Source organism: Myotis davidii, unplaced genomic scaffold, assembly GCF_000327345.1.
Source record: "Myotis davidii unplaced genomic scaffold, ASM32734v1 scaffold398, whole genome shotgun sequence".
Lineage (NCBI taxonomy): Eukaryota > Metazoa > Chordata > Mammalia > Chiroptera > Vespertilionidae > Myotis > Myotis davidii.
The window spans coordinates 564,082-590,336 of NW_006290024.1; the positions used below are offsets into that span (position 1 = coordinate 564,082).

A 26,255-nucleotide genomic window follows, 5' to 3' on the forward strand; every position below is an offset into this window, starting at 1 on the left:
CAACGGAATGCGGAGCGCGCCGGGATCTGGGAAACCGACTCCCTGCCAGGCGCTCTCCCGCCCAGCCTGCCCCTGCTGCCCCCCGGCCTCTCTCAGAAGTCTGGGCGCCTAGACCCCCTCGCCCCCACCTTCACTCCACAGGGAGCGTTGCTCTCCACTTTCTGACCCCTTCCCCAAGTCGGGCTACTCCGGGAGGCGCCGGGGTGGTGGGTGGAGACGGGCTCTGGCCTCTGCTCGTCGTTTTGGAAAAACCTCTCCTCCTGGACTGACTTAGCACATGTTTTTTCCAAAAGCAGAAGATCTTCTGGGGTAGGGGGACCCCCTCCCTGCTGAGGTTGGGCGGACAGCCTACGGTCCGCTGCTGCAGCAGGAGCTCGCTGGGGCCAGTCGGCTCGGCCTCACGTCCAGCTTGTGCTCTCTCCCGCAGGCAGAAACTCCGCTGATCACAACTTGCCGCCAAAATGCTCCTCCTGCTGCTGGGTATCATTGTCCTCCACGTCGCAGTCCTGGTGCTGCTGTTCGTCTCCACGATCGTCAGCGTGAGTGCCCGGCGGGCGAGCCAGCGGCAGGGGCTGCGGGGGGCATCCAGTCCTCACCCAAAGCTAGGGCCTCCTGAGGCCAGGATTCCACCTGTGCTCCCCCTCCCGGCCCCCTAGTTCAGGACTGCTTAATTATTTGCAACAAAAAGTCCCAGAAGTGCCCTAGCGTTTTGCAGTTTCTGGCAATCTGCGCCTTTTGGGTTGTTTTGAGAAAACCAGAGCAGATGAAGGGGTAGGAAGGAAACAGTCACTGGACTAGGTTAGCTGCCAGGCCTCTCTCAGGGCAGATCCAGATCCCCAGACTTTTACTTGGTAAAGTTGTTTAGCTTTTTTTCCTGATGCAGGTTTGTTGAGAAAGTGGAATAGTTATGAAGGTTTGCTTTTTTTCCCAAATGTCGTAGGTCAGATGGGCAGCTTTGTTCGCAAAACACCCGTTAGGACTTAAAATTGGGAAGTTAAAGTTGGCTTTTGTAAAAGAGAGTTCACAGTCCCAGGTCTGCTTTATGACGTGAACATAGCACCTTCTTAGGAAAAGTGCCCCTGTGTGAACAGGCCCTCAGGGCAACTTGAGTTACAAAACCACTGAGCAGCAAGGAGATGCGATTCTAAACTCATTTCCTGGCTGGGAAGGTGAACACAGACCCGGGCAGCGAGGTGCTGTGGCTCTCACTTCTTCATATAAGGCAGATCCCAGGCGGGATCATCTTGTCTGTTTCAAAGGTTGAGAAATAATTATGTTCCAGATTTGTGAATTTTATAAGCATTCGGGTTTATCGTTTATAAGCATTTTAAAACACGTTAATTGTGCCTGATAGTCTTGTCAGATTGGGAGGAGTTATAAATAAGGAAGCAGCAGAAGGTCCAAGTGGGGAGGAGGCTTAGAGGCAGTGGGCCCGGGTTGAGCCCAGGCTCCTTCTACCACAGTACACAGCTCTGCACATCATGACTTGTGTGTGTGCTGCTTTCCCATTTACAAAGTGTTTTTCACTGGCCAACCCTGGCCTTCCCCCTGACAGTGTCTGAGCCAGACCAGCACCTCTCTCCTCACCAGCATGCCAGTGGCTCTGGCTGGGCAGCACCGGGCAGGGCAAGGGCAGGCCAGGGAGCAGGTTGATGAAGCACCTCTTTGCTCTCCCAGGGTCTTCTCCCTCCCCTTTCTGTCACTCCTCACTGCCTCACCTGATTTAGGATGTCTGGTTCTTTCTAGCAATGGTTCGTGGGCAGTGGACACATGGTGGACCTCTGGCAGAACTGTACCATGACTGGGGGCAGCATGCGCGTCTGTGTCTCGTCATCAGCAAACGGTAAGAATGGCATTTTGCTCCCGCAAGCTTGTCTGTATCACGTTTCTTTGTTCAGACCTGGAAGCCCTTGTTTTGGGGAGACACAGGCTCAAAAGTTGTTGCTGGGGCTGGGTGGAATGTGACAGGGGGCCATGAATTAAGACAAAAGGAGAGGGGCAGTCGCTTCCCTGGCTAAGCTACTGTCCCGGCTATCATTGTACATGCTCCGTACCCACAAAATGCCCTTGAGCTCCCCCTCATCATTAAGTGTAATGCTTCTTGTGAATAAAGATCGTCCCAAGGATAGTTGGGCCAGCTCTGGTCCCCCAGTTACAAAACTGTCTTTCCAAGTTTTGGGACTCAGTGAGGCCCTTTAGTATATAAACATTTGAGTGTTTCTTTGTGCAAGATGGGGTCTTGAAGCTGTTTGCAAAAGCCTCAGCTGAACTCGGAAGGGTCCTTCAGCTGGAAGTTTGTGTTTCTCCTCTGTTCTCAGCATCCTGGCTTGTGAGATACTGGGAATCAGGCTCACTGAGATTCAAGTTAAGGGGAGAATGGCAGTGGAAGAACCTGCCAGATTTCTCAAGTCCTCGGAGTGCTCAGCAGGAGCATGTGTCTGGATGTGGAAAGGCTAAGGGGGAATAGATGTGTTCTTTTTGGTGTCTGGGCGATGTTTAGTGGCTACAGGGCCCTGGAAGGAGCTTGCTGTTGAGGATACAGTGAGCCTGGCTCAGCATACCCTTGTGTTCCACAGGAAGTGTCATCACCTACAGAGGGAAAGATATAGGTATGACCCTGCTTTGCTGACACCCTGGGTTTAAAAGACCAATAATATGCAGGTTTCATTGTGGCTGCAGTGACTCACAAAGCCAGTATTTCTGTTGAAGACGTTATACCCGATGGAAGAAACCAGTTTAGATTCAGCTCATCAGAGCCGGCGGTGAAGTCGCCAGTTTCTTTGCCGGGTTTAGCCTCCTATGCTCCACACCCAATAGCAGCTAAGCTGCCGCTGAAGCATCACAAACTAAACATCTGGAGCCTCAGTATACAGAGAAACTGCTAGAATAGTCACTTGGTGGTTTCTATGGGGAGAGCTGGCAAGGGCTAGAAACCCTGCTTTGTTCTCCACTTTCCTGGGGGAAGACAAGCAAGGCCCCAGCCCTTGCTGAAGGGGACAGTCCTTAACCTTCTGTCTCAGTGTCTGAAGGATATTGAATTAAAACCATCCTAGAAGTTGCGCAGTGAGGTTGCATTGTGAATTGCAAGTAAATGTTCTATGTGTCTAAGAATCTGAGATAGTGCTGCTTGTCCCCAGGGCCACAGCATGGGTATCACCCGCTCCAGGGTCAGCTGAAGTGCCCTGAGAACTCAGGATGGGAGTCTCCTTGCTCGTCACTGACACCTGGTGGTCACAGCGGTGACTCAATCCAGAAGGCAGGCCTTCCCTGGGGCCAGGCAGTGTCCCCATGCACTGGTCCCAAGTGGCATCTGGCCATGCGGGGTTGGCATGGAATTCTGCACTCTGAGGCCCGGAAGGAGGCAGTTTGGGCAGGCATGGTGAAACCAGCTGGGTTTCAACAGAAGTGAGGCGGTGGAGGAGCGGCTATGTAAACTGCTCACACTGTCTGCAGGAAGGACAGCAATGTTAGCCTCGTGGCCTGTTGTTGCCCTGCACTTGGCCTTGGCTGCAGTTTTAAATGGCTGTTGTTCCACGCTAGATGCCGGTCTCAGAGAGGCACTGTCATTTCAACCAGAAAACTTCTCTCTGAACGGGCCCTCCGGTGCCAAGCGCACCCTGCCGGGTTTATGTATGTCCCCTGGGGTTTGCCCGTGTTTATTTATGCTGACTTTGGGGTTTCCGGGTAGTCCGGGAGCGTGGCTTCTCCGCATTCTCACCTCTCACTCGGGCATTTGGAGGAAATCTGGACACACCCTTAAACAGACCCTGTTATTTGGACCTGGGCTGATCCACTGCATCGGGAGTTTCCATCTCAGCTTCCCCAGTCATTGTCTCTGGTGACATCTCCCTGACTGGTCAGCTTGTGCGACAAATCCAGCTCTGACGGGGCTGAATTCTCTGGGCCTTTGCTGCTTTTTCAATTGATTTTAACAATTTCTGTGGCAGACAGTAAGGCGATAAAGTATATAATTTAAAAAAAAAATTAGACTGTTTTCACAAATGAACTATATCAGTTGGGTCTGAACTTGCTCTTAGAATGTTTGGAACATAATTTTGATTTTACTCAAATCAAAAGTAATTTGTTACTGATAACAATTTATGCAGAATATGTTGCACGTGTGGTCTATGAAAATACATTGGTTAACACGACTTTTTATTTTTTCTGAAGGGGCTCATTTTTATGAGTGTGGGGCTACAACACTACCCTCTCAGGGTTGCCATTCATTTTGTTTTTTATATGGATCATGCCTCTTGGTGGTTAACTGTATGGCGGTCAAACATCTGTGTTATATAGTTTGAAGGAGGCATATCAGATCTTTCCCCCAAGTTACCTCTGCATATTAGAAGTAGTTTTAGATATCTTACAAACTGCCTTCACTCCTGCCTGTCTTTCCACTTTTAGAATTTGACATACTTTCTGACCCCATCCTGCCCCTGGCTGCAGGTAGAGGTGAGGGAGGCTTATTGGGGGCATATTCATGGTGACCTTGCAGTGAGTGAATGCCTCTTGGGTCCAGGGAATCCAAGGCCCATGCCCTTGATGGTCCCGAGCCTCTTCGAGGAGTCAGGAGGTCAGGGTGGAGGGATGACCACTGTGAAGGCAGCTTAGGCCAGATGCCCAAGGAGTAGGGGTTGGCAGGCAGTGCCAGGGTTCAGGGAGGAAGTGGAAGGGAAGTCTCCTGTGGGAGGTGGAACTTGATCCATCCTCCAAAGCATGGGCAGGATTTAAATAAATATGGGCAAAGAGGAGGATATTCCCTATCAAGGCAAGGACGTGACCTAAAGCAGAGGAAAGGAGTGCAGGGGACGCAGTTAACCAGCTGGCTCGTGTTCCCTTCAGGATAGGATCCACAGCATACAACAGAACGGGTTCAAAGGACAGTGCCTTAACTGAGATAGCATATTTCTCTCTCTTTAAAAAAAAGGTCTGAAAGTAGGCAATCCCAAGAAGAGGTATGGCAGTTTCTTGGAGTTGTCGGGCACTTTCTTGCTTATTTCTTTGCCACCGTCTGAATTTGGCCCTCATCCTCATGGACCTACAGGCTGCTAGTGCTCCAGCCATTTCATCCATGCTTCATGCAATAGGGTGGAGGACGGAGGAGGATGTGTCCCCTTCCCTTTTACTGAAACATCCCCACATAGTTCACATACTTGTTTCTATCTTTATTGGAACTTAGTCACGCAGCCACACCTAGCGATAAGGGAGGCTGAGAATGTAGTCATTTGGCCTTGGGAGAGGCATGACTTCTCAGTTCAAACACATTTACTAGCCAGCACCTCCCAGTCAGCCGGCTGGGAACACTTCCCTCCCTGGCTTTGCCTGCCCCTGTCCATAGCCACTCAGCCTTTTGCACAGAGGCTCTGCTGGGCCCAGGCGGGTTCAGAGCAGATGTGGGATTCTTCAAATATCCATCTCTACTACCTCTGGGGCTTCGTCAGGAGCGCCCCCTTTCCACAGGACCCATATCAGGAACGCAGAATCCTTCCACTTCCCTCTCTTTCATCTCCCTGGTCACTAACGCAGTCTTATACATGGTATCTTTTGAACCTTTGTTTCCTTCCAGTCCAAACCTGTCTCCTGAAACCCAGACCCTCATATCCAGCTACCTACTAGGCAGCTCCACGGGCGGTCCCAGCAGCAGCCCCGCCAGGCAGTGTTCACTGTCCTCCACCCCATTTACCCTTTGACATATTCTAGTATTTGGGTGATGCTGCCCCACTGCCAGCAAGCGGAGCACTGAATCCACCTTGACGTGCCTCCTGTCTCTATTCTCAGTCATCATAGGAGCCACGGCCACTCACCTCTCATGTGTGTGGCCCCCTCACCTGTCAGAGTTGCTGTCGCAGCCTCTGAACTCCTAACCTTTCTTGCTCCCTTGTCACTCATCTTTCATATTGAATCCAGGGTGATATTAAGATCAAACCTAATCCTAGTATTCTCGAATTAAAACCAGTCAGAGGCCCCTTATTGGCGCCAACTTCCTGGTGACAAGGCCTATAGAAACTTGACCTGTTCCTGTTTCCGATGAGAGCTTGCCGTCCGTCTTCCCTCCATTCCCCCTGGAATTTCAGCCTTCTCTTAGGTCTTGATCATGAACTTCCCTCCTCAGGAGCCCCTTCCTCTGTTCTTTCATTCAGAACTACTCATTGAGTGCCTACCATGCACAGGTACCATTGTAGACACTGAGGATACAAGAGTAAGAACTTACGTTTTCCTGGGTGAAACAGTAAACAAACATGGGTAATTGTGGGCACTGGTAGGAACTACAGAGAGAATGAGAGAGGGTAATGTGGTCAGGTGGAGTGGGTGGAGAGGGGGCCTCCTGGAGGAGTGACCCCTTAAGGACGACCGGGAGTCGGCCATATGCATATGAAGATCTATCTCAGAGAAGTTCCAGGCGGAGGGGCCATCAAGGGCAAGGTCACCGGGAGGGAAGGAGCCTGGCGGGGTTGAGGAACAGAGGCAGAATGGCAGGAACAGAGCGAGGAGAAGGGTAGCGGGGCAGCCCCTAGGTCCTTAGACCCAAGTCAAGAGTCGGGTGCATATGGATCCATTTCTGATTTCACGTGACCTGCTCTGCCGTGTATGTGTTCAATTGATGTCTGTTTTGTTCCAACTTAGAATAACAGTCAGAACATTTATGAGGCAGAATGTGTCAGAAATCATACAGAGTGGAATCATGAAGCAAAAGCCTTAGTTCCCTCATTCAGGGCAAGGCCAGTCAGTGTTAAACGCCCTGTGCCGTTTCAGTCCAGTTCCGTGGTTATTGCAGGTCACGGATTCTTGTCAGCTTTGTGGTTTTCCTTTCCTCTGCTGCCTTACTCATTTCTTGACCTTTCATTTCATGATCAGAAAATAACTGAGGACAATATTTTATGTTAGGGAATGAGCCTTGAATAACAAACAGGTTCTCTCTGCCTTGATGAAGAAGTGGCGCACAGGGCTTGGCGGGCGGGCCTGTTTGGTAGCGTGTGCACAGTGGGCTGTCATCTAGAGACAGATGAGGCCAGTCCCTGGAGCCCTGGTTTTCAAACTGATAAGACCTGAGCAGCTGTGGCTGGGGCCTGGGATGGGGGTGCACCAAGCTTCCCCCCCAAGTCCTGAAGGTGCCCATCTTCCTGGGGTCCTCACCACAGGTGAGTTTAAAATTTACTGGCCAGAGGTTAGTGACGCATTTGTCTAGCAATGCTTTTTGTTTCGAAATCTCAGAATTATCCAGATTTTAAGTCCCAGGTATGCACGAGTGCTCTCCCACTCTGTCCCCACTTTCCAAGGAACCTCTTGCCTCAGAAGAGAGTTAACAAACTTTTTCATACCGCGTTATAGGGCACATAAAGTGTATTCATTCTTGAAACATTTTCCTTTTTAAAGAGGAGGCCTGTGCTCGACACAAAATATGATGGAAAGAGTTGGGCCTTCCTCCAGGGGGTTTCTGTCCCTTGCCACCTCTTGTGTACAAAGGCAGCCACACTCATGCACCCCTTTTCCCAGTGACCCCAGGTAGCTCTGCTCTGCCCCAGAGAGTGAGCTGGGCCAGGATCAGAAGCCAGGAGAATGGGTCCCGTGTCTCCTTCCTTTCTAAGTGACGGTGACAAGCTCCTGGCGCCCAGCAGCTGTGGGCAGCAGTCGCCCAGTGCTCTGGATGGAAAATTAGGAAAACAAATCTCGCCAGTGTCGGAGCTCCCCCTTCAGCGCGCAGTGGTCTCCTGTGGTCCGTGTCCACAGCCCCAGAGTCCTCTCGCTCACCCTGCTAGTGGCCTTGTCCTTCCGGCAAGGGCATCACACCATTTCCTCGTCTGTGGCTCAGCTTTTGGTCAGAGTTTAGCAAACACAGAGGCCCTCTGCATTTATGGGTCCATGTTTGGCAATTTAACATCTTTGTGGCTCCCTGGGCCAACCCACAACCTCTGTCCAAGTAATTTTACAGGCCCTTGTGGGCTGCCGGAGCCGGCAGCGGAGGCCCAGGGGTGGGATGTGGCGTCATCATGCTGACGTTCCCACCCTCCCCGTTTCTCCTCAGGTGCCAGCAGCCAGGAGCTAATTTGGAATGTTCTCACAGAGTTTGCTTTTTAAAAAATTCAGATTGCATGCCTAGGATTTCACCAGAGTCCAGAAAGCACCCCTTGTACTATTTGAGGAGCAGGGATTGGCCTGAGGTGGCCGGTGTTGATTTTCGGTGAGAGAAGGTGCCTGGGAGGAAGCCTCCGAGTGGGCAGTCGTTGGCACACAGATGCCCAGTGTTGGCAGGGCCCCAGGAGGTCACGGGACCCATCCCTTCGCCCTGTCCCACCCAGCTCAGACCCCTCTGCCGTTTGCCTGCTCTGTTCATCCTACCAGTGACGGGGAACTCACTACCTGTCAGGAGAACCCTTTCCTTTGAAGAGCTGACAATGTGGCCTCCCCACTTATTCCTTGAACTGGGCACACAGAGCCGAATGACCCTGTTCTTGGGGAGCTCACGTTAGTTGGGGGAGACAGAGAAGTAAGTGACTGTGATGGTGGGAGTGCTCTGCAGGAGATAGAGCGGGTGTGAAATAAAGTCGCCCCTGGGAGAAAGCCTCCCTCCTCTCCTGATCCTGTGGATCGAGACTTAAAAGCCAGAGGGGACAGTCCCCTGAAGGACACAGAGGGAAAGGGTAGGAGGTCCTGGGAAGGGCCAGGGCCTGGGCAGGAAAAGGGGATGTGTCCACCAGTGATGGGCTGGCCGGCGGCTGCGTGTGCTGGTGGAGGAAGTGGCGAGAGGGCCGGTCGCTGGGGCTTCACAGCCCGCGGTACTGAGCACAGCCGGACACTGACGGGCTTCAAAGGGAACAGTGGCGGGATGTGATTGAGTTTCGAAAGCTCCTTCTGGCTGATATGTAGACCGTGTGGAATGTGAGCAAAGCACTTGGATTTGGATGTCCGTAGCTCGTGGCAGAGGTCTGGGCTGGACATTCAGATGTGGGGGCTCTTAGACCACACGGGTGTTCCCCGTCACGTGGGGAATAAAGTTACCGGGGAGAACAGGAGAGGAGGGGCAGAGAGAACGGGGTCCAGGAGGGGTTGGCAGACGAGATTGGGAAGATGTGGCCGTGATGTGGGAGAAATGCCATGCCATGTGTCAATTAAGAAGTTACTGTGTTGTCCAGCCGTTTCTGGTGGTCTCCGTTCATGCGTGATGTGCTAGGCTTGGGTTTTACTCAGTTGCAGGGCTTGTCCTTAATGAGTCTAAACCTCTTTAGGGTCCCTGGACTGTTTCCTCAATTATTTGGAGACCACAGTTTTATCTCCTGGGCTCTTCCTTTCTCTAGATCAGTGGTTCTCAACCTTCTGGCCCTTTAAATGCAGTTCCTCATGTTGTGACCAACCATAAAATTATTTTCATTGCTACTTCATCGCTGTAACGTTGCTATTGTTATGAATCGTCATGTAAACATCCGATATGCAGGATGGTCTTAGGCGACCCCTGTGAAAGGGTCGTCCCACCGCCAAAGGGGTCGCGACCCACAGGTTGAGAACCGCTGCGCTAGATGATGCCTCACTCTGGCAGGGGCTCTCTGGTGCTGGGGAGATGCCTCGGAGTCCCGCTGTGTGAGGATTGCCTCTGATCTCAGGCAGCTTCTGCTCTGAGGCTGGATGGGGGTTGGCTTGTGGATGCCTAGAGGATCCCCGGAATCTCTTTTCATCTGCCCTACCCTTCCCTCCCCTCCCCTGCCCTCTCTGTCTTTTGTGGATTCTAAATGTAAGGAAAGGCAGTAGCATCATTTATGCATTCATTTTCAGACAGATTGTTGCACTTCTCAGCACCCCCAGTGTGTTGTCCTGGCAAACCCAGGAGCTGGGCATCAGGAGTCCTTGCTTTTCTGCTCTACCCACTGGAAGCTGGGGCAGGGCCCTGGCTGCCTGATGGAGTGGGCCCAGAGGAGGAGGACCTGGAGTGGGTGCCACATCACATGCAGGATGCAGTGGTGACGTGGGGGGATCCTGAGCGGGGCAGCCTTTGAGCTGGGTCTTGGACACAGAGAGGAACTGGAGGAGGCGCGCAGAGGAGAGCAGGGTGTGTGGGGTGACGAGCATGTCAGTGGTAAGTTGTGATGTGGGCAGGGGCCGTATTGGGTCTAGTTCTTAAGTCCACGATGCTTGGCCCTTTTTATACTTTAGGACTAAGAAGGAGAGGGGGATTAGATTATTTTTACATGGAGAATGCCTTTTAAACCCAAAGATCTTGAGAAGAACTCAGTCATTCTCTAGGCACATTCTCCATTAAAACCTCTCATGGTCAGGCAATGAAAAGTGTCTTTCCCCTCCTCGCCATCATTTTCAATGGCCAAACCCAGCATTTCCAAGGGAGCTATTCTTAAAAAAAAAATATCTGATAACTAAAATTTGAAAGTTAAGCAGTCCCTCCCCCAACACTGCTTTACATGTCATTGTTCATTGTCATGTCCAAGGAGGGAGGCTAATATACTTGACCCTCAATTTTATTTATTTTTTTAATCCACTGGTGGGGAAGTCTTCCCACCACAATTCTTTGGGAAACACAGCCTAAGCTGGTCCTTCTGCAACTAGAATTTTCCAACCAGGTAGTAAAAGGGGCCTTGATTTTCAGGTACTGCAGGCACCTCAGTGGCTGTATTGTGTTTCCTTTCCAAGTCCAAGGACTTGTTAGCAGAACAAGACTATTGGTGTCAAACCACAGATATAACTTAGACACTGGAAAATAGTTAGTGTGCCTACTTAGTTCCCGGGAGCCTCCCGCCTGGGAGCGCAGTTAATGGAATGGTTGTGTCAGGTTTAGCGAAACCGCTGCCTGAGCAGTTCGTGCTCACTAGCTGCCAGCCGTAGGTTCTACCCTCGTTAATATGCCCCGTGCTCATGTGGCTTCCTCCTCGCTCTGAGCTCTGGGTCCACGTCTGTGGGCTGAAGGCCGACATAGCTTTCCACTGGGGCTCGCCATCTGCAGGGGCCGCAGCAAAGCTGGCTGGAGGTCTGAACCCTGTTTCAAAGCCAGCAGCTGATCTGGATTGTTGAGGGGAGAGGGGCTGAGGTCCTGGGGGAGGACCTGCTGGGCCCCACATGTTCCAGCGGGTGGGCGAAGCCAAGTGCAAAGGCCACATTGTTTAGGATGGAGGCCTCTTGGCAAGTCAGCTATTTCTGGAATGACATTGTCTCCGAGAAGTAAGGAAAATGGAGACTTGTGTGAGGGCTGTGGGCTGGGAGGTGTGAGGGTGGCGGCCCAGCCTTGTGAGCCCCGCGCCTTTGAGAGCAGCCAGGCGTCATGCAGCTGTGTGGTGCTGCCTCTGGCAGCTGGGTTCGTCCCCTCCGATGGCCTCTTGCCTCACAGCTTGTTTCTCCCGTGGCCTCTTCAGTTTATGTTCTAACTGTTCTCCTGATTGAGTCAGAGAGCTTTTCTGAATTGACCAGAAGGGGACTTTGAGGGCAGTCGGGACAAAAGGGGGTGGCTCTGTGCTGGCAATGAGAGTGCAGGAGGACCCAGGTGAATGCACATTTAAAGGTGCTTCATCCACCCTGGCTGGTGGCTCAGTTGGTTGGAGTGCCATCCCATGCACCAAAAGGCTGTGGGTTCCATTCCTGGTCAGGGCACGCATCCAGGTTGTGGGTTCAATCCAGGGTCAGGGTGCATATGAGAAACAACCAATCCATGTTTCTGTCTCTCTCTTTAAAATCAATAAACATATCCTCGGGTAAGGATAAAAAAATAAACAAAAAAAAGTGCTTCATCCTTTCTGGGCCCTTAACTTACTGGCCTGCAGGGCCCAGGCTAAGAATACAGCTGAGGGGGCAGATGCACTTCCTTCATTGCTTAGTTGCCCGTGGTAGGAATCTGACCTTGAAGTGAGCTTTGATCATGGAGCCACTAACCCTTCCCTGTATCTCCTGGGGATCTGGGTGTGCCTGCAGCCACGGCCCATGTCCAAAGGCTGTAAGTAGCCCTTTCACCTGGCCCTCGCATTAGAACAGTAGGTCAGCGAAGAGTTTTAGGGCTTTTCATTCCTGTGCTCAGCACCAAGGATGTAGGTAAAAAGGCTGCCACTGGGAATCCCACCATGTTTTCGAGGCCCTGGGAGGCCTGGAGGAGGGCAGTGGGCACTGGCTGTGTCTCTGGCAGTGACTGCGAACTTGTCCCGGGGCTTGGGTAGGTGTCTGCCCCCTGCAATTGGCCTCACAGTAGGTTTGCTCTGTGTAAAACAGGTTTGCCATTGGCAGCTGTTCCACTGCATCCAACTAATAATTATCTTCTGTACATCTGAGCTGTTGGGCTATTGCAGAGGTTGGCACATGGTAGCCTGCAAATTAAAAATGTGGTCAGCAGAACTAGGTAACAGAGCCATCCCTGTTCTAACCAGAGCGTGTGACCGCCCGGGAGAGTCGGGGCTCCCATACCCTCACCTGGGACCAGGCACCTGCGTGCCTGGAGCGTGTGGCGTCAGCTCTTCATCGCTGCCGCGCTGGTCTGGGCCAGTTCCCACGAGTGGTTCAGGCTGTGGAGCAAAGTCCCACGGACCTCAGAATCACCTCGGGACATCGAGGGATTCTCTTCGGGACAGTACCAACCGGGCTTTGGGATCTTTACCCAGCGCTTCCTCCTGGTCTCTGTTTCCTCCTCTGCCCATCAGCAGCTTGAACGGCCAGCGGCTGAGGAAAGGAAAGTCCCTTCACTCCTCACAGGGGGACCCAGTCCTGCCCAGGGCTCCACTAGCGCTTTGAGTTTGGGAATTCTCACTTCTTATTGACTGCCATTTCTTCTTTACCTTGTCATCTTTTAAATTGGTTCTAATTGTTTTCGTATTACATGAAAATAATCTCCTTATTAAAAATAAATCAAATATTATAGGTAAAATGAAGGCCTTCTGAACCAAATTGTCCTTCATTCTAGCTCCAGTTCCTGGGGGTAACCGTTGATATGAGTATAGCAAGCCATTGCTTCCTTTTCCAATGAACACACACACGTTCATGCATGTGTACATATGTATACACATGTAGTTTTTTTGGTGTGTATTTACATAATGACATCATGTTGTGTTTACACCTTATTCTTTTTTTAAATATATTTTTATTGATTTCAGAGAGGAAGGGAGAGGGAGAGAGAGATAAAAACATCAATGATGAGAGAGAATCATTCATCATCTGCCTCCTGCACACCCCAAAATGGGGATAGAGCCCACAACCCAGGCATGTGCTCTTAGCCTGAACCCTAGACTCTTTAGTCCTCAGGCTGATGCTCTATCCACTGAGACAAACCAGCTAGGGCTACCTACTTTCTTTTTGTTAATATTTGCCTGGTGCCTCTTTTAAAAATCTTTGATTTTTTTTCTTTTTTGATTTAGGTGTACCTCTTATATGACTATACATAAGAATGATGTAATTCAAAATGAAATTCTACATCGTATAACGAGTTACTTGAATCCATTCACATATATTGTAATTGATGATGTAATTGGACTTACTACCTTTATGTATGTGTTTTATTTATTGTGATTCCAGTTGAAAATCTTTCTCTTTAACTTTAGTCCTCAGGGGGTTAACCAACCAAAGGGCCTAACTCAAAACAGTAGGTGTTCAACAAATGCTCATTGAATAAAAACCTCCTGATCTACTAATTCTGATCTGATTTGAGAAACAACTGTTGACAAAATATCTCAGTTGTAATGGAGATGGGACTAAAGTTCAAATGATTGTTAAAGAAGTTTCAAGAATGATTTAGGCACATTATTTAGTCTAAGGGATCTTCCCTATTCATGTAGATTTAACAAAACCATGTAGGAGATTCTGAGTTTTCTCTCAATATGAGGTCTGGTAGAAGTTTCTGTTGTCATGGCAGTGGAGGTAAAGACTAAGGTGAGATCTCAGACTTGGAGAGGAAAACCCAGGATGTGGTCTGCGCCAGCCACGCTCCTTCTGTGGGTGCGTGTTGAGGATCCCCTTCCCCCGCAGCAAAGCTGAGCTTGTTTTAGTTGTGGATCTGCATCTTGTCTCAGATTGCTTTAGGGTTCTAGCTTCGTCTACTGAAGTGCTGGGTAATTGGTTTACTTAAAAATAATAATGGGATGGCAACATTAGTTTTATTGCCAATGGGTTGTCAGGAGAACCACTGTGCTGGAGACAAACATTTCCTTAGGGATATACAGTGGGGCCTTGACTTTTGAGTTTAATTCATTCAGAGACCGGGCTCGTTAAGGAACTCATTAAGGAGCTCATTAACTCAAATTACTCTATCAACTCAATGCAAAAAACCGGTGGAGAGACAGCTGGTATCTCAAAAAACTCGTCAGTCGGGACACTTGTAAGTCAAGGCCCTATTGTATAAAAATGAATCCAGCATGGCTCAGAACCCATTCAACATCGATTTCTTACTTTAATTGATAAAGAAATTGAAAAAATAAAAAAGCACATGTTCTGTCACAGTGAAAAGAACACCGCTCTGGAGTCAGGCCCTCAGGGTTTGGCTATGCCAATGGGCTCATCCAGACGTCCCTGGACACCTCTGTCTTCCAGGAGAAAGGAGCTGAAGTAGTTGACCTCTCCTGTTCCTTCCAACTCTAATGCCTCTCCTGTGTCTGGAAAATCTCATGGGAAGCTCCAGTGACAGTTAATCTACCCAGCACCTTTAAAATTCTCCATGAGCTACGATTTGTAACCTAAATCAGGTTTATATCCAGCTAGGATTATAAACCCTCCACATTTCATAGCTGTGGGTGCTGTGTTGCGCATCAGCGTGCTTTTTCTGAGCCGTTGTACACTAGCGGGTTCCTGAGCAGAGAGGATAACCCCGGGCCTCCTCCGGTTGCGTTGTGTGTTTAGAGCAGTGCTGTCCGGCACGTCTTTGGCACTTGGAAGGAAAGACACAGGTGACAGGTGGGCGAGGCCCACCGCAGCTCTACTAAGTGGACGCCCTGGGTTTCCCTCTGGAGAGCAGAGCCCAGGTGTGTCCAGTCCTCCTCGGTTGCTGAAATGACATTATTTGCAGTAGGTGGTGAACTCCAGAACTCTTTCTTGCCTGACTTTCAGAAGGAAGCCTGGAGATTTGATCTAAGGCGAGGGGGTTCCATAAAGAGGCGGAAGTATAATCCATGACCACTGTACACATGATTTGAGCACAAACTGCTCTGCACTGAGGTTAATGATGAGGGTCAAGATTGGCCAAGAACAGATACAGCTTGGCTGAGCAAATGGATCTTCATAGCTCTTCTCCATCAGCATTTTCTTCCAATTTTCTACCATTTCCTTATTCCCATCCATCCCCAAGATATTTATATTCTTTGGGGGATGCTAACATTTTGAACAGTGGTTTTAAGCTATTCTTGTAATGTAGGGATTCCAATAAGCCCTTCAGAAACCTCTGAAGTCAGTGAGTGGGGCTCAGACCCTCTTTAACACATACATATATGTGTAAGTAATACATTTGGCAGAAAGACTGGAAGGCAACTCAATACATTTTAATTTGAATTTAACTGCTAGTGGTAGGACTGTAGATATTGTCTTACAGCCCTTTCCTAAAATGTCCACAATTGACTTTTAAGAGGACAAAAGTGAATTGTCCGATTTTGCTCATAAAAGAGGGCTTGTGCAGCCTGGGAGGACTGTGGCTCTCAAGGGTCATGGTGCACCAGGCCCCATGTTCCTCGTGACCAGGCCCTCCCTTGGCCATGCTGGTGGTGCTAACCTCGTGTCTCTTCCCTCCAGAATGGCTGCAGTCTGTCCAGGCCACCATGATCCTGTCCATCATCTTCAGTGTGCTGTCCCTCTTCCTGTTCTTCTACCAGCTCTTCACCATCACCAAAGGGGGCCGGTTTTACCTCACTGGGATCTTCCAGATTCTTGCTGGTAAGTGGTGACGATGAAGTGTGTGCAGGAGCTGGGCCTGATCAGTGAGTAGGAGGGCGTGGCCCCGGAGTGATTGATGTTTCCTGAGTCTGCTCATGGGATGGTTTTCATAAAGTACAGATGTGTGTGTGTGTGTGTGTGTGAACCTGTGCATACATCTTAGAATCAGGGAACTACCCACTTCTTCATGGAATGGTGTGCATAGGAAATAGGAGTTAGGGTTCTGGAAGGAAGGTTCCTGACCCAACCTGACCTGTCACCAGGAAGAAAGCTGCAATATGGACCCACGATCAGAGTTCAATGCTGAGGGTATCAGTACAGCAGAGAGCAGTCCTAAGGATGGATTCCTAGAGATTAGGTTATGCCCCAGGGAGCTATCCAGCCTCAGCCTAGGGAATGGCCCTGACGCGCTGTTGAGAACAGCCAAGGCGTTCTCGGGTGCGTCTGCGCAGCTATGAAGCCACGCTAACAAACTCCTGCTCTTCTGCACTCCAGCTTCTCCGTTCCCCTGGGCTTGATTTCCTGTTGTCATTTCAGGTGTCTTCATTTTGTCACCATTGTATAACCCGCCATCATTTCCCAAACAGGGGTCCCTGACAGCACATAAGATCTTTATCTCCTCCGTAAACGCTTTCAAGCCCCCTCATTGGACAGGCTGTATGATGCGAGAGTCCTAGAGGCCTCCAGTGCAGAGGGCGAATCCTCCGACTTTGTCTCTCTTTTCTGAACAGTGTCTTGCTCTACCATTTCATCCTTTTGTCCGTTGACTGCCAACTGACTGAGTCAGCGGGACATTGAGAGGAGTGAGAGACAAATGTGGCGGATTCTATAGCCCAAGTTAATATCACAGTCTCCATATGGACCAGAGTACATCTGGCTGCTGAGAGATGTTCTAGATTCTGGCCATTCTGAGTAGGCAAATGGCATCTTGTTTTAGTTGGTTGTCAGAATGTCCCCGGTGCTGAGTCACCAGCTTGTGCTCAGAAGCAGTCATGTGGAGGGTTGAAAACAACCCATGCATTCTGGATGGATGGATATAATGGCTTGCACAGGGCTGTATGGACGAACACAGCCTCAGGTTGAATATTGATGACCTTTCCTAAAAGCCAGAGAGTTACTGGAAAATGCAAGTAACCTGGAGATCCACTTCCCATTAAATATTTAAATATAATCTTTCAATATGCACAGTGTTAGAGTTTCAAAACCAAATAGTGCTTTGCACTTGCACAGTTTTATTATACCAAACCAAGCTCCTGGACTGTCGCCAGCTTTGTGAAATTACTAATTATGCAGTAAGATCATCTGTAGGCATGCTAGCAGCAGAGTTATCATTACTCCATTTCCAGAGGCGATGCACAAGCCTAAAATGTATTCTGGGATTTCTTTGGTTCACCATTTAAGTGTGATGGGTATTCAAATGATGATTATACCCATTGTACCAATGGATGTGTCCTCAAGATAATGTAATATAGACCTAGGAAGCAGAAGTTTCATGATATGCTTATATTTGATCTGCACAAGCTTGTTACTTGACTGATGAGTAAGCTGGTCTTGGGGGAGAATAAGCTGAATGCTCCCATCCCCTCAGACCACGGGGATGAATACAGGTAGGCGCCTCTTTATATTGAGAGATGCAGGATACACCACCATTTCCAAGGAACACAAAATCCAAGGTAGAAACTCTGCTTTCTGCATTATTTTTCATTGACCGATTTACAGTGGAAGCTCAGTGCAGATTTGCATTAATCACTATTCTTAAGGTCCCATGCACCCTGCACCTTCAGAACTACTTAGACTGAAAGCACTGGCTGAGAAAAGCCCGCCACTGTTGCAGGGGCTCCACAGAGCAGGCAGCCCTGTCCTCTCCCACTGCGCTAGCTCGGCTTTAAATCCTGTAACAGTGCCTCTGCAGCCACGTCCTGATAAATCCAGAGTTAACGACCATGAAGTCACAAATGCTGGCCCTGCCCTGTTTTAAAGTATTTCGTTCAGCAAAAACTCTTAGCAGTTGAGGGTTTCTAATCTTCTGATGTGTATTTACTGTCCGTACTCGCTTCACTGCTTTGGTTCACCTCTGAACCCAATGCAAGCCTTGTTAGAACTCTGTAAAAACCCCTGAATTTAAAAGCACTAAGTTGTTCTTCCTTTATCCCCTTCAAATCTAGCTGCTTATCTCTCACAAGACCCATTTTTCAGTTATGAGTTTGTCAGTTTAGCCGTCCATATCTTGAATTAGAAATGTTGAGCCAAAAATAGCAGTTGTAAGTTGTAGGTTCTACGAATGCTCAGTTCTTAACTGTTAACTCCAGCCAACAGGACCTGGAAGTTTGTCTTCCAGGAACCTCAGGTCTCTGGAATGTTGCATTTGAACTTGCTGTAGGGTCTTTCCATTAAAATTGAGAACTAAACGGGTTAGGGATTTGACAGATTTCCTGACTCTAAATGTGTGGCAACTCCAAATCAACGTTGTCACATGTGTTTCCTGATTCACAACCCATTTAGAAACGAGCAACTAGAGAGAAAAGTAGAGATGGTTGATGGAGTTGGGAACTGGGGACAGCCTGAGAAGTTACAGCTTAATGTGGAGGGACAGATCAGGAAAGCTGAAACAGACAAAAACAAAAAGGGGAAAGGAGGGAGGGAGCGGGAAGCAAGTAGCCCCGCAATCATGGAATGTAAACCGAAGTGTTCCTGCCACAGTAGGTAGGGTCCACGCAGGGTAGAAGCATCCTCAAAGCCGAAAGCATTTTAAGTGGAAGCCACCAGACTCCCAGGTGACAGGTGCAGGCTGGATTGTCCTACATAGCTTCTCTTGGGGTGGGGTGGGGGGGCAGCTGTGATCTTTACAGATCGGGCACCTAAGGGTGCGGGAAGGTAGTGAGAGGTGTGCGGGGCTCTTGGGCTGACTCTAGATTCGGGAGCTGCGTCTGCCTTTCTCCAGATTACAGCTCTGCGTGTGGCTATAGGTCCACCTGCTTTGCTGCGTCATCCTTTCTCCATTTCATAACAAGCCACAAGTCTCACATTTAAGAGCTGTCTTTCCTTGATTACATACTTCTTAGGTTGGCTGTTTCCTAAAGACATATCAAGAGGCGTCTTCACCTAGTTAAGTGCTTTTCGAGCTTAGCTGCACAACAGAATTACCTTTTAGAAGAGGGGGTGCTTTTTTAAAAAAATTCCCGTGCTCAGACTTCATCCCTGGAGAGTCCTACTAAGAGTTCTTGGATGGGGCCGCTCCCTGGGTGACTGAAGTTCCTCTAGGGTCAGAACGACAGGGTGTAGCCTTTAAACAGCCCCCAATCCCACTGCCAGTTCTTCAGGGACATTTCCTCACAGACAGCACCTCCTGTTCACGAGCCACCGATTCTTCTCTACCTCCTTCTTAGACAGAGGCCATGCTGATCCTGTGTCTGGGTTTTGGTCTCATTCTCATTTGCAGAGCCTGTAGCCATCTGGTCCCAGATAGTAGTTACCCTGGCCATAGCTGGGTTGCGGTGGATTGTGCTAGATGGGAAAACATCAAGAAATTCATATAGATGCAGACCTGAAAAGAAGCTCTGCGTGTTTTTATAGATTTCACTCCTTACACCAGCCATGAGCTCTGTGCACCCCACATAAAAAAAGGCCTCGAACAACCTGCTCGCTGGATGACTCATAACTGTGGTCCATAGGGAGAATCAAACTCAGGTCACATGTGTAGTGACTGTTCATTGTCATTGAAAGGAACAGAAAACATGGGCGAAGGAGACTCCTGAGTGGGTTTTCCTTGCTGTTTGTTTTGTTTCCTGTCAGGTTGATATAGGTATAGATATAGGGCTTTAGGATGAAATCATTTGAAAGATGAATAAGAGCACAGTGCCTCCTCTGTTCTGAGTGGGTCAAGGCAGCTTCAGTTGGGGACCACATTCAGCACCCTCCTTATGAGAGAATCATTCCAGATGTTGTACTGGCTGTGCCCCAAATCTAGAATGCCGTGGGCGACTTCCTAGGCTGCAGAGCTCACGTGACTGCTGAAATGGCAACTGGGCCAGCTGCACAGAGAAGACTTGTGCAGATCAGACGTAGAGCCAAAGCTTTATGAGGATGGGGCTGGCGAGACAGAGGCCCTCACTCACTCATCACACCAACACCACGAGGCACCTTCCCCACAGGCTCTGGGCCTCACCTGGCGTTCACTCTCCAGCCAGGCTCACTCTGGCTTCTGCTGCAGGATCTCAAACGAGCTGCTTTGCAAAGGTTACCAAGGTCCACTTTTAAGCCATTGGCTGAATTCCTCCACTCCTTTCTGTACTGTTTTCTATCCACTCTTTGAAACTGTTTATTCCCTTGGCTTCCACGCCATTACTGTTTTCCCATATACCTAAGTTAACCCACCAGTCATGCCAGAGCCCCCTTCCCCTCCTCCATGCCCAGTCCACCCGATTCCTGCCATCAGGTATCGCTCATAGATATTGTGTCCACTTCTTCTCTTTTACTCACTAACAGCATTACAGCTGTGCAAAAGCCAATTCATGCAACTTTCTGTCCCCACCCCTACATCTACTTTCCACACGGCTGTCGGGGCGCACTTTCTAAAACACACATCCTTTCTCCTCTGCTGAAGAAGTACTTCCCTCCACCACTTCAACACGCCATTGAAGCCCCCTCTTCCCTGGCCTTATGAGCTCCCCGGCTTCATCTTGCACTGCTCCTCCTGTATCATGGGACACTCTTATCATCACCTGCTGGTGGCTTCCACCAAGCGCTCTGTTTTCTTTGTCTTGCTCATGCTCTTCCTGAATTCCCTTCCCACCTTTCTTCACCTGGCTAATTCTTACACATCCTTTAGTCCCAGCTCAAGCACCATCTCCCCGTCAGGCTTCTCCAATCCCTAGTTTGGGCTCAGTGCCCATCCATGCATTTCTCTCACCCTCCCTTGAAGTCACATCATACAATATTGGAAGTTTCTACTGACATGTCTGTTTTTGAATGACGCTCACTCCATGACGGTAGGGGCTGGGTCTCTTTATCTAGATGCTCTAGAACAGTACCTGCACACAATAGGTACTCACTGCATGTTTCTTGAACCAATCAGAATAAAGATAAGGAAGTTTAGAGAATTCCCACCATTTCTTTCTTCCTTTGCATTCAGCCCCTTGGTTGCTCCCTCCCAAAGTTTTGGGCTCGAATCACTCACCTGCAGCTGCTTTCATCACTAAAGGAGGCTTGAGGTCTCCTCTTCAAGATGACTCTAAAGGAAGAATTTCCTGGGAGTTGTTCAGAGCCAGCCATCCCTAGGCAGGTAGAAACTGTTGTGAACTCTTGAATGGGCAGCACTTTTATGTTGTTTGGACAGGTTCTGTGTCCTTCCACTTAAAAAGGCCTATACTCCCAGATGCAGGCCCCTCTCAGGGTATGTCACTGCCAAGGCCCAGACTGTCACCTGTGGGGAAAGCAGAGCACCTGCCAGTGTGTCAGGAGCTTCACTTACCTTCACCATAGGGACCTTCAGTTACCTTCACCATAGGGACCTTCCCTTACCTTCACCATAGGGACCTTCCCTTACCTTCACCATAGGGACCTCACTTACCTTCACCATAGGGACCTCACTTACCTTCACTTACCTTCACCATAAGGACCTCACTTACCTTCACCATAGGGACCTCACTTACCTTCATCATGGGGGACTTTCAGAAATTCATTTCCATGCACTGGCTGCTGAGAAATTGAGTCATAGTCCACTTATGGGGAGCAATGTCTGACTTTTAGGGATTATTTCATGGCATTAACTGCTCTCGATTCCAGAGCACAACTATTGCTTTACGCGACTGAGGTGCGTATAGAAAGCCTTGAAATAATGTATCCCCTAAAACTCCAGTCTACTGACAACAATAATTATAACGTGTGTATCCTCTCTTTGACTTAGTAAGTATCTAAGCTTTTTGCTTTTTAAAACAAAACTTAAATTCATTTGCTTCTGAGGTTCCACTTTGGTAGTTGTCATAAATTAAGCCATCTTGTTAGTCATCGCACTTGTGTATCCTGCCTCACTCCATCCCTCTTGGTTGTTGGTGGAATGTTTTCTTTGCCAGTGAAGTCTGTGCACAGCTGGTCGCCATGACTACGATGGCATTTTCCACGCCAGTGCTGGTTAGACACACCCCATTTGGAAGGCCTACCAACACGATATGCATTGTCCTGGCCTCCCAGCATTCTCTTTAACCTCCCTCTCTCCTTTGTTCATGCTTTTCTTTTTATAGCCCTGTCCTCATTGGATAGCTAGGCTGTAGCCCAAGAGGCAACTTCAATATTTCTTAAACATAGGAATTAGCACTTTAGAGAGGTGAGTCATGGAGCAGTGGGGGAAGACCACTGAGGATCATGGGCCTCAAGGCTAATAGTGTGTCCCCAGCAGATTAAAACTCTCTCTCTAAAACAGATTTGCCAGCTGCAGTTCCCCCTCTGACACAGATGTCCTCGCTGCCTCTCAGACTTTCCGTAGGTAGCGGGATCCTGGCTCTGATCCCACTGTAGGGCTAAGACTATTGTGTGGCTTTCCCGACGGGGGCCAGTGGAGTAGGAGTGTTCTGCTCTGACTTGCAGAAGGACAGTATTATCAGGGCAGTGAATGTGACAAATTCCAATTCTGCACTTTATTCAAACAAAGTTGCAGTGTCCCATTAAATAGCAGTGAGGTTAGATGTAGGTGGTCCAGACCATTGGGAGCTTTGGAACCGCAGGAATCCCACACGGCCTGCTGCATTCATAATAGAGTCACTCAGAGCCTTTCAAAGACCCTGCTTTCAGGAGGAAACAGAGCAGGCTTTGTGCAACTCCAGGCTGGGTGCTGAGGTCACTGGACCCTGCCCCACAGGGGATCCTGACTGCCATGGTGAGCATGGACTATCGCATTTGAACTTACCTGCTTCATGAGGACCAAGGTGGACATGTTCTTCTCCTTCCCACACCCAAGGGCTGCAGTGGTAGCCAGAGAGGGTGGCCTGGCCTACCTGTGTATGTAACATCGTTGCACCCTCTTTGGCTTCAAATCCAACCTTGGAGGAACCAAGAGCTGTTGAAAGGGGCCCGGTGCAATGAGCTTGCCCTTGATAGTCTCCCCCTGCATGCCCTGTCCTTCCTCCTTGTCTCCTCACTTTCCATCTCCGTATGTTCTGTCTGGTTGTTCATGTCTTATATGACAGTCCTGCTGAGGGGATTAGCATGGAGTCCTGCCCCTGTGCTCTGCCTGGAGCCCAACACTGTTGCCATGACACAACTCCGATAATGGTAACGTGTCACTGCACTTTCATTGGCTCCAGAAAACACTCCCTCATTTGGAGAGTGGTCACAGGTTCCTATGCCGAACCATCCTTGTAAGGAGATAGGTAGGTTTATCTTGCAACCTGAATTCTCGCTGAACACTCTGTGGTAACTGGGAATTGGTGACAGTTAAAGCAAGAGAAATGGGGCAGAAAAGATGGCAAAGATGATGGATGGCCTGGGTCACACAGATTGGAAGTGGAGTGCTGATTGTTTCGTGTGTCCCTGTACCTTCTAGCCCCTTGCTGTCGCTCCTGGACCCGGCAGCAGGTTCTTCCAGAGTCCTACGTGCTCTCCGCATGCAGCGGTGTCTGCCTCCCTGCAGCCCATGTGGGGGTCTGGTGTGTGTGTGTGTGTGTGTGTGTGTTCAGGGCAGCGAGTAGTGTGGGCAAGTGCCCAGGTCCTGTAGACCCTGCAGCCGGTGGTGGAGAGGGGCCCCCCCTGTGATCTCTCCCTCACTCGGATTGTCCTTCTCTTTTCCCAGGTCTGTGTGTGATGAGCGCAGCGTCCATCTACACGGTGAGACACACAGAATGGCACATCCACAACTCTGAGTACTCCTATGGATTCGCCTACATCCTGGCCTGGGTGGCGTTCCCCCTGGCTCTGCTCAGTGGGTTCATCTATGTGATCTTACGGAAACGCGACTGAGGTGCCCAGTTCACCTGAGGCTCTGGGCATACGCAGGGGAGGGAGGAAGGCAACCGAAAAAAAGAAACAAAAACCCAAAGCTAGCCAAAAACCCAAACTCAAACCAAACCAAACAGAGTGCAGTTGGGAGGGGGGGGCAGGGGTTAGTGTTGATTGAAGATGTATATAATATCTACGGTTTATAAAACCTATTTATAACACTTTTTACATATATGTACATAGTATTGTTTGCTTTATGTGTTGACCATCAGCCTTGTGTTGAAACCTTAAAGAAGTAGCTAAGGAACTTTACATCCTAACTGTATAATCAAGCTCAGTATTATTGTTTTGTTTTTTGTTTTTTTGTTTTGTTTTGTTTTATCCAGAAATTAAATAACTCCATCTCGCCCCTTCCCTTTCATTTAAAAGAAGATACCTCCCTCCCACTCCACCTCGTTTAGAAAACCAAAGTGTGGGTAGAAAGCCCAAATGGCCAAAGCCCTCTCACAGTGGTGAGCTGTGTTCTCACAGAGGCACACGCTGCCCATGCCCACGCCAAGCCTTACGCACGTGGACAAAACCCTCAAACTGGAGCCCTTGGCAAAATCACGGCTGTGGCTTCGGAATGCTCGCCCCTGAGGTGGGTGTCCTGGTCACACGTCTAGATGAGAAATTAGTGACACAATAAAACCTATGAAATGGTGCTATGTATTTACCATTCCTTATGATCACTAATCTTCTAAACTACTCACTGGAAATTCAATTAACAATTTTACACCATAAAGTAGAATGGAGACTGAATAATTCTGTGTAATATAAATGGTTTATAACTGCCTTTGTCCCTGGCTGGGCTGCTATCATCATTATGATAATAAGTCATAAACGCAGCTTTATCACTCCCACATTTCCCTGCGGTCGGAGGGTCAGAACGAGTCTCTAGACCCTTTCAGCCATGAGTTTCCAGGGCTCCGCTGGGTCTAGGCTGTTCTCTGTCTCCAAGGACTGTCTGGCAATGACTTGTATCGGCCACCAACTGTAGATGTATATATGGTGCCCTTCTGATGCTAAGACTCCAGACCTTTTGTTTTTGCTTTGCTTTTTCTGATTTTATATCAACTGTGTGGACTAAGATGCATTAAAATAAACATCAGAGTAACTCACTGAGCTCTCTTGGGTTTTTATGGGGACCTGGGTGTGTGAGTGTGAGTGTGAGGTGCATGTTGGAGTGGAGGGGAGCACTTCAGTGGAAAGGAAGTTGAGCAGATGATCAGCATTGCAGTCTGGTCCCAAAAGCGTAGCTTTGTGCAGGCCTTCCAGAAGCCTGTGCAGATGTCTGCTGATTGCACAGGGCCGAGAACTTCAACGGAAACGGTAATGGTGAATGGACTGTAGTTCCTTTAGTCGGCCCTCTCTTGTACTCTGCTCTCTGATGACTGACATGGGGACCACAGAGCCATTCATGAGCTCACCTAATGAGGAATGAGTTGAGGTCAGTCTCAGATAAAACGATAAAACATTGTTTGGCATCAGCTGAGCTCCCAATACTGCCCTGAGGGAGGAAAAGGGTGACCATGTCATCCTCTGGGTTCTGGGCTGTGTCTCACTCGTACTTTTACCCATTGACCTTTTATTGTGCATCTGCGATATACCAAGTTAATGATGCATTTAATGTTCTTCAATATTTATTGAGCACCTATGTTGAGCCAGAGGTCGAGAGAAAATAATACAATTCTCAATCTCAAAAGGTCACATTTTATTGTATTAAATCTTTATTCAGATTATTACATTTGTTCCTCTTTTTTCCCCCCATAACTTCCCTCCACCCAGTTCCCACCCCACCCTCCTCCCTCACTCCCCACCCACTGTCCTCATCCACAGGTGCACGATTTTTGTAAAAGGTCACATTTTAGTGAGAGGCACAAGCCAATGGTGGCTACATTATAATGAAGAGCATAGAAATTAGGCAGCCTGGGTTTCAGTCTGCCCTTTGCCTTTTACCAGCTGTCTGAGGTTGGACATGTTACTTAAATGAAGGTGCCACGTCGTGTTGATGTTATGGTAGAGGCTAAAAGGACATAGTAAGTGTGAGCTACTTGGCATGGTGATGGGTAGAAAGTATCCTATAAATTAGTGTTTATCACAAATGTTATGATCGAGGCGTGGGAGAAGATGTTGATTGTTCTGGGCAATTTCAGGATTGGGCTGCACATTAGAATCCCATGCTGGGTCCACTCTGGGATTCCGATCCCTGTGTCTGGGGGGCACCCTCCCTGCTGGTGATGGCAGTGTACAGCCAGGGTGACAGCCTCTGTGACTCCCACTGATGATGAGATGTTTATGTGCTAAGGTAGCACCTGTGAAATACAAAGTCTGGCTCTGTAGGTCTGGGGTGGGGTGGGGGTTCTGTGTTTCCAGGTAGAGCCTGAACATGCTGGTGCTTCTGGTCACACCTGAGTAGCAAGGACCTAGCAGGAAGGCCCCGGCAGGCTCCTCGCACT

The 26,255-nt window shown here is 49.1% G+C and overlaps 1 protein-coding gene across 2 annotated transcripts in view; it reads left to right on the forward strand.

Annotated features, from left to right (window-relative positions):
• Window positions 1–24,917, forward strand: part of PMP22 (peripheral myelin protein 22) — a 28,720-nt gene extending 3,803 nt beyond the window's left edge. For both annotated transcript variants that reach the window (XM_015563266.1, XM_006762740.2), the window contains exons 2-5: window positions 428–539; window positions 1,747–1,843; window positions 15,688–15,828; window positions 23,612–24,917. In XM_015563266.1, coding sequence (XP_015418752.1) covers window positions 462–539; window positions 1,747–1,843; window positions 15,688–15,828; window positions 23,612–23,778 — 483 coding nt within the window. In that variant the 5' untranslated portion in view covers window positions 428–461 and the 3' untranslated portion in view covers window positions 23,779–24,917. The remainder of the gene's footprint in view (window positions 1–427; window positions 540–1,746; window positions 1,844–15,687; window positions 15,829–23,611) is intronic.
• The last annotated feature ends 1,338 nt before the right edge of the window (window positions 24,918–26,255 follow it).